This window comes from Phalaenopsis equestris, unplaced genomic scaffold (assembly GCF_001263595.1).
Source record: "Phalaenopsis equestris unplaced genomic scaffold, ASM126359v1 Scaffold233074, whole genome shotgun sequence".
Classification (NCBI taxonomy): Eukaryota; Viridiplantae; Streptophyta; class Magnoliopsida; order Asparagales; family Orchidaceae; genus Phalaenopsis; species Phalaenopsis equestris.
Genome location: NW_018251028.1, coordinates 14,377 through 22,521, shown reverse-complemented (window position 1 = coordinate 22,521; position 8,145 = coordinate 14,377). Strand labels below are relative to the sequence as shown.

The 8,145-nt window shown below is 33.6% G+C and overlaps 1 protein-coding gene across 1 annotated transcript in view; it reads left to right on the top strand.

Moving 5' to 3' along the window:
* The window catches only part of LOC110038553 (probable glycosyltransferase STELLO1), a 14,512-nt gene extending 7,001 nt beyond the window's left edge, over positions 1 to 7,511 (top strand). The window contains exons 2-3 of the mRNA XM_020743427.1: positions 6,795 to 6,921; positions 7,018 to 7,511. Coding sequence (XP_020599086.1) covers positions 6,795 to 6,921; positions 7,018 to 7,494 — 604 coding nt within the window. The 3' untranslated portion in view covers positions 7,495 to 7,511. The remainder of the gene's footprint in view (positions 1 to 6,794; positions 6,922 to 7,017) is intronic.
* The last annotated feature ends 634 nt before the right edge of the window (positions 7,512 to 8,145 follow it).

Here is an 8,145-nt window from a genome sequence, read left to right as displayed (position 1 = left end):
TTTATCCATAGACAATTTTGCTAATATCTTATCGTAACTAATCAATTTAATTGGTAGAAAGTATGCAAACTTTGTTAGGCTGTCAATAATGACCCATATAATAACATGACATTGTCTTAATCTTTGCAACCAACCACAAAATCCATATCAATTTCATTAGACTTCCATTATGGCATCAGTAAAGATTCAAATAATCTCTTGGCTTGATGTCTAGCTTTAATCATTTGACTAATATGACATTTAACAACTTTTGTTACAATCCTCTTAAATCATAGCCACCGAAATAATCCTTCAAGTATTTGATACATCGTATCACTTCATCTATAAAGTGCCTGTTATAGAAAATTTTTCTTAAATTATTAATATATTGAATAAAAAATTTTTTGAGTCTCCCTGGAGCGTTCTCGTCACTGGATTCGTCGGCATTAGGTGGTCAGCCCAAGCAGTCGACCCTTGATGGTTGACCCTTGGTGGTCGGCCCTTGGTGTTCAGCCCTTGATGGTTGGCCCTTGTTGGTCGGCCGCTGATGGCAACCCTTGGTGGTCGACTCTTGGCAGTCAGTCTTCGGTGGTCGACTCTTGGTAGTGGGGTCTTTGGTGGTCGGCTCTTGGTAGTGTGGTTTTTGGTGGTCGGACAATGGTGGTCTGCCCTTGATGGTCGGTCCTCGGTGGTCGGCCCTTGGTGGCTGGCTAGTTGTGTATGATTGGCTTGCTGGGTATGGCCGACCAGGGTGGCTGGCGTAGGTGCTAGCGACAGCTTCGGCAACTAATTTCCTTCAGCTCAGCGAGAGCCTATTTTTGGGCTATTAGTTATAATATTTCGTTTGTTTTTCTTGCATATCTCTCAATCTATCATGATTCAATCTAATTTTATTAATGCTTCCATCTATAGATTTGCACCTATCATTTTTCTTTCACTTAATTTCAGTAAGCATAAACATTTTTTGTATTTTTTAATAGAGTTTTTCATATAGTGTCATTCCAATGATTGATTGAAAATATAATTATAAATAAATTATATCAATGATATATGTGATTCTCAACTTCTGCCAAAATCAAGAACACATAATTTGAGCATTCTTTATCTTTGAATAGGTCTTTCTTGTTGACCATCTATGTTAGGGTGAAATGATGTACCAAATGTTTAACTTAGTATTCAAAGCTTCTTCACATTTCTTCAATTATCTGGAAGCAAATCTATCATATTATAATATTTTGTACTTCTTGTGCTTATATACTTTTATCCATAGACAATTTTGCTAATATCTTATCGTAACTAATCAATTTAATTGGTAGAAAGTATGCAAACTTTGTTAGGCTGTCAGTAATGACCCATATAATAACATGACATTGTCTTAATCTTTGCAACCAACCACAAAATCCATATCAATTTCATTAGACTTCCATTATGGCATCAGTAAAGATTCAAATAATCTCTTGGCTTGATGTCTAGCTTTAATCATTTGACTAATATGACATTTAACAACTTTTGTTACAATCCTCTTAAATCATAGCCACCGAAATAATCCTTCAAGTATTTGATACATCGTATCACTTCATCTATAAAGTGCCTGTTATAGAAAATTTTTCTTAAATTATTAATATATTGAATAAAAAATTTTTTGATGGCTTATTTTTACCAATTTTAAAATTATTAGAAAATTGACATCTTGTAATAGTGCATCACACATTTTATTGTATAAAGAAGATTGTGCTGTCATATGATTCAATATAATTAAAATTCCATCAGTGCTTGAATCCTTATTTTGCCAATAGCTTACCAATTAATCTATTGTACTCTATTGGATTTAACCTCCCCAAGGCCTTAGAAATGGTCTTTCGAAGCACAAGCTGCGCCCGTGGGATAACTTAAATTCTCTCCGTGTCCGGAGTCCGGACTTGCTAATTCTTCCCTAATAGGGGTGGATACTCATTAGTCTATCCTCTCACTTATCTTGTTGTGTAATTAACAACTTTGCATTGTCTCACGCCCAATCAGCAATAATATTGATCTTTTTTTTATGATATTGTCTATCCATAATAGTTAATGAGTTCTGGCCATTGTATTTGTCTCTAGTTTATTTTTTTTCGAGTAAAAATATATATCAAACTTCAATGATCTGTCAAACTTTAGTGTAAACATATGCATTGCTAATTTTAAACAATATGTATGATATTTTTTTATGATTCTTCTATAATCTAGAACTATATATAACTAATATTGTATATTGCATTAAGACAACATAATTCCCTTGATGATGCATCAATATATATTCGGAACCTTTTTTGTTTCTGAGAGAATTGTAGGACTGGTGTAGCCATTAAATATGCCTTCAAAATTTGAAAAGATTTCTTATAATGATCATTTCTTTCAAATTTATTACTTTAATTTAGTCTAGGCAACCTTATAATAAAATAAGAAAATACCTCAACAAGCCTTTTATATAACCAACATGGCCTAGCGAACTTACTTTTATAACAGTCCCTGGTCATGGCCAGTCTGTTTACCTTAAATTTTATTGTGATTTATAGAAATACCTTTACTATTGATTATATATCCTGGTAAAATAATACTCTTTTAACCAAAACTTGCATTTAAAATATTTCTGATACAATGTTTTTTAATGCTTGCTGTTATGAATGCAAATGAATGATTGACCCACTCTTTGAATAAATAAGAATATTATCCATAAATATGATGAAGAAGCTATTTAAAAATGGTTTAGAAATTTTGCTCAATAGATCCATGAACATAGATGGTGCATTTGTTGATCCAAATGATTTCATTACAAATTCTTAAGTGATATCTCTTTATGAATGTTGCGTTAGTTATATTATTATCTTTATCTCACAACTAATGATAACTAGACCGAACTTCAATTTTGAACAACACTGAAGCCCCTTCTAGTTAATGAAATAAATCAATTCTTGGCAATGTGTATTTATTTTTACCATATGTTTATTCAGTTTTTTATAATCGATATACAATTTTAATCTCATCTTTTCTTACAAAATGTGTAAGAGCTCTTATATTAGTGTGCATATCTGTGTGCACTTAGATTCGTGTTGGCGGTTGTAAAGGCATAAAGGAGCGGTGGGTGTTCAGGACAGTTGGCATGCAGGGTTGCACTCTTGTGGCGAGATGCACACTTGTGCACGCACGCGTGCATCGTGATTGCGATGGGGTGCGTACATGTGCAACAGGGTGTGTGCATGTAGCGGTGTGCTTGTGATTCCTTACAAAGCATCTCTCTTGAAGCATCTTTCCTGCTCATAAAAGGTCACACCCACCAATCCACATGCTTGGACGCGCAGACGTGTGCATGGAACGTATGCAAGCACGCACACACAACACATTGCAAACGATTGCTATTGTATCTGTTTTTTTCAGCTATAAATATTCTCTTAATGGGAGGGAGGAATTCAATCCTCTCTCCTCTCTGAAAGCTTAAACTTCTCTTTTTAAGAGTGGTTCTCCTTTGTCTTGTAGAGACAATGCATAATTCTCTATTCGTAGACTCTAGTCTTTGTCTATGTAGAGACTTGCTAATGTCTTTAATAGATGGTGCATATTATTTTTTGGGCTTCAATGCTCCTCTAGTAAGAGAAAATATTATTTTGTACCAACAATTTTGAGAGCATTATCCATGATTGATTATCCTTTTTTTTGCTATTCTAATGCCGATAGAGTTTCTGTTGATTATCATACGAGATGACTATCTGATGAAATTTTATAAGACATTTGAGGCCAATGATGTGATACCTATAATTACTATTAGTTATTCTTCTTTTTGTAAAATCTTTAGCTTTGATATTTTGTATAGAATATTGATATTACCGATACCAAGTGTTGGCATTGGCTCCGATGCCATTAAAGACAAGTTACAATGGAGACAAATGTAATATTCTTGTGAAGTTCAAGATCTTGAATAAAAGTTTGATAATTGATGGATCCTCAAGCTTCCTGTAAGAGTCCGCCGCCCCACTTAATTACTTCTACCTCAAGCTTCCTGTAATAATTACTTCTACCTTTTAAGACTATTTAGACTTCAGAGGCTTTTTGGATTTACATGCATCTTCTAAGACTTATAGTCTTCTAGGTTTTTAATATGATTATACTTTCTGAGGCTTTTAAATTTTTTGAGATATTGAATATCCTGTACTTCTTGAAATTTATAGTACGCACATGCACATTGCTGTTATAACATTCTAATATTTTTAGTGTATCTACACCTAAAACTTTTAGCATTATGAGATTTTTGATGTACTTAAGTCTTCAAAGATTTATAGTCTTTTAAGATTTATTAGTGGAGACATTGTAAATCATTTGCTCTCATGAAGTCTTTCCAATAGGATCTTGTCTACTGCTAACTTTTCATCGAGTCTTCCTTATGGACATGCCTTTTTATGGGTATGAGTGAAGATCCTATTTGTCACTTATCCTTATAGAGTTTTTTCAATGAGGTCTCTGTCTACTACTATCTTTCTATTGGTGTTTTCTCTTGGATGTGTGGTCCAAGGGTATTATAAAAATAACGACTTATACCAACAATATACAAAATATGATAAGCAATGTCATTTGCTAACGTTGAAGAGGTTGGAAGAAGTTCACGATGAATGTTTGATCTATTTGAAACTATTTGTTGGAGTTCTTGACGATGTTGGAATATAAAAGTTATCAGAGAAGATTGATCATAGATGTTTGACCCATCTTTGACTACTGTGTCATGACCCGACCAGGTGCATAGAATTAACTAAGGCGATAACTGCAGTTGAACAATATTATTTCATTTTAATTTCTACAAAATGTTTCAAAAACTTCGAGTGTATAAATAAGTCACTAATCCACAAAGTGCGATAAAATTAAACATCCAGAAACATCAACATAATCTGAAAACCACATCTCAAACTAGGACTGGACAGTAAATAAAGACAAATAATAAACGAAAATTACAAACATATCATAACTAGTATCTATCAGCTGCAGTCCTCATTTTGTAAATTAAATCTCTTATATCAGACATATCAACCTAAAATTTTTTTTCTTCTCAAAGAAAACATTAATTGCAACTTTTAGTATAAATTAGTGAGCAATTATAATATAATATACATTAAAATCTTATGTTATGTTATGTTATGTATGAATGATCAAAAGAAATGTAATTTATTTCATTAAAACTTTAAATTTATCATTTTTAAACTTTTTAATAGTTAACATAGGATTATCATCATACCCAAAGATATTTTCAAAACGTACTCGAGGTTCCCTAAAAAATATGTCCGAATACACACTCAAAATTGTATCTGAAGGTACCCTTGAATTGTACCTGAATGTACACTTTTACTATTTCCTTTAACGTGCATGATTATTTTGCATCCCATGTCAGTACTATATGAGGGTAATCTTGTATGACTTAAATCTTTACCTTTCATTTTATTTCAATTAAAATCCTTTAAAATGCACATTCATATGCAATTTATTTTCCTCTCATCTCTTGTGACATTTCAGACTTTCAATATGTAAGGTATAACTGAAAAACTTATTTTAAACAACCATTAATTTAATGCATAGAGGAAAAGAATCACTCACCTTTCTTTTCAAGAGATCTCTGAAATATCTATCACTTCACTTCTTTCAACTATCACCTTAATCAACTAAATCTGCATATAGTTATAAGGATCTCACTCTAAAAGAAAGACTTGCAACTCCAATGACATACAACTCAATTGACACATATAAGTCAATTGGTCAATTCCTTATCTTGAAAGATATGGTTTGCTGCTTGCACATGATGCCTCTTCCTCCCCTCAATGTCAAAACTATAATTCCCCAACCTCAAGTTCTTCTTGATTCAAGTAAATTTTATCTAAACATTACTTGAATATATATATATATGAGGATACATGCCTAAAAATGTACTACTTATATATATATATATGTATAATATTTAATTAACTTAATTTAATATGAAGATTTACCTTATAAGTTTCTCGAATCAATCTCCTCTCAATTTGCACAAGTCACCAATTTCTCTTTCCAAGCAGAATAACTTTATATGAAGACTTTGTTTCAATCAAACTTTCCATTAATTAAATAGACATACCTTCACACACACGCGCGCACACACACACATACATTCAACTTTCAGAACAACATAATCTCTAACTTTGAATTCAATCTCTCTGTACTTGGGTCACGATATCCTCTCTGGAGCTCTTGAGCTAAATAAAGTCACTTTTAAGTTTGATGTAGTTTCTCGTAGCTTGATCAATCAGTTGAGATCTTAGAAGTTTTCTCTTGTTAAACTCAAACTAACACAGCAGATTTACATTTTCTATCAAAAAAACCATTATATGATTTTATGCCAGTTATCGCTTGAAAATTATTATTGTAGATGAACTTTACAAGTGGAATGTAATTCTATCAACCATCACCGAAGTCCATCATAAAAACTTAAAATAAGTACCTTAAATTTTGTCTTCCATGACTGACTGCCTTTATGAGTATGAGATTCAGTGCGGAAGTATAACCTTGTACTCAAAGCTTCCTTTTTTACTTTCCTTCATAGTCTAAAAGTTAAATTTTTAACTTGATCAATACATAAACCATTGGAATTCTATGCAGTAAAATAATATTACAGAAAAAGTCCCATTTACAGCATCACTAGGTCTGCAATAATTTATGTCAAGTTATTGCCATGACATTTATTATTTACACGGTGCTCACTTACAAATCCAAGTAAGATAACCTATAAATTCTCACCTTTTCAACTGAATTTTTCTCTTTTGACTCAGGCACCTTCCCAGGATATTCCAACAATTTGATAATGCAGAAGGTTTTCTGTTTCTTCAGGATTCCATGGTTCTTAATTATTGGAATCTTCTGCAGGCTGACAAGTCCAGGCTGTGGATTACTAACAAAGTTAATCAATTCCATCCCTGTTGACCTTAACTTTTTTTTCCTCCACCTTCTTGAAATACACACAACATTCCATATAATTTCTTCTTCTTTTCCCAGGTTCCCCAATCTTGGGCGTCTGTCTCCATCAATAGTAAGAGCTCAGAATGGTTTGTGAAGCAGGCAGCCATGGTGAAGAAAGTTGTGGACACTCTCCCTGTGCACCTTCAGGTTAGTTATAAAAAGGGAACCAGTGAAGATGAACTCATTATCTGCAGCAGCGAGATCTTTTATGTTCCTCGCCGCTTCGTCGGTGACTTCACCGACCTTGCCGAACTTGTTGGGGACCTAAATATACACCATAACGTTGCTGTACCGTTGTTTTTTATAGCCATGGATTCTGAGCAGAATTTTGACTCAGATGCCCTGGCGAGAGTTGTCTATGAGAAGGAATTGCCATCCAATGGTTCTGCATTGAGTCATTATAGGGCCAAAGCGCCGGCGGTGTACCCTCTGAAGGTGCAAAATGAGCCAGATTTTATAAAGCTGGTGCAGGTCATGGCTTCAGGTGACCCTCTGCTGATGGAATTGGTATGATTGCCTGAACCTGTTTTGATTCCAGTTTTTAGAAATTTCTTTGTTCTTATATAGTGTGCTTTCATGTGGCTTATAAAATTGGTTTATGTTTTATGATTTGTGGAGCTTAGGAAAATTTTTAGAGTGCACTATCATGTGCTTGTATGTTTGAATGGGTCCATACAAAGCTTAGAGCCTATTTGGGGTGCTGCTGTTTGTGAAATATTCATTATTTTTGGTAAAGCATTTTCTATTTAAAGTGGATATATATATCTACAGGCCTAGGTCCCAATATTATAAAAGTAAATAATAGGCCATAGTCGTTAACCTTTGAGGGAGGTTTTTTGATAATTTACAAGGTTGTTTGTATATAATAAAGTCCGGGGCCTATTCGATCGATGAGGGTTGCTGATCCCTCAAACCCCCCCCTCCCTCCTCAAATCGATCATTCTGAAAGCTGATGATCGTCTTAAGGGACTTTCTTTTGTCATCCTCTGTTCGATCGTTCTGCTAAAGCGTTTTCTCTGTCGCTGCTCACCTGAAACAATTTTCTATTGCTACTCTCAATCGGTTCTTCCTTTCTAGGTCGCCCATCTGCTTTGAGATTTGTGTGTACACATTTTCATGTGTACACTATATATATATATATATATATATATATATATATATATA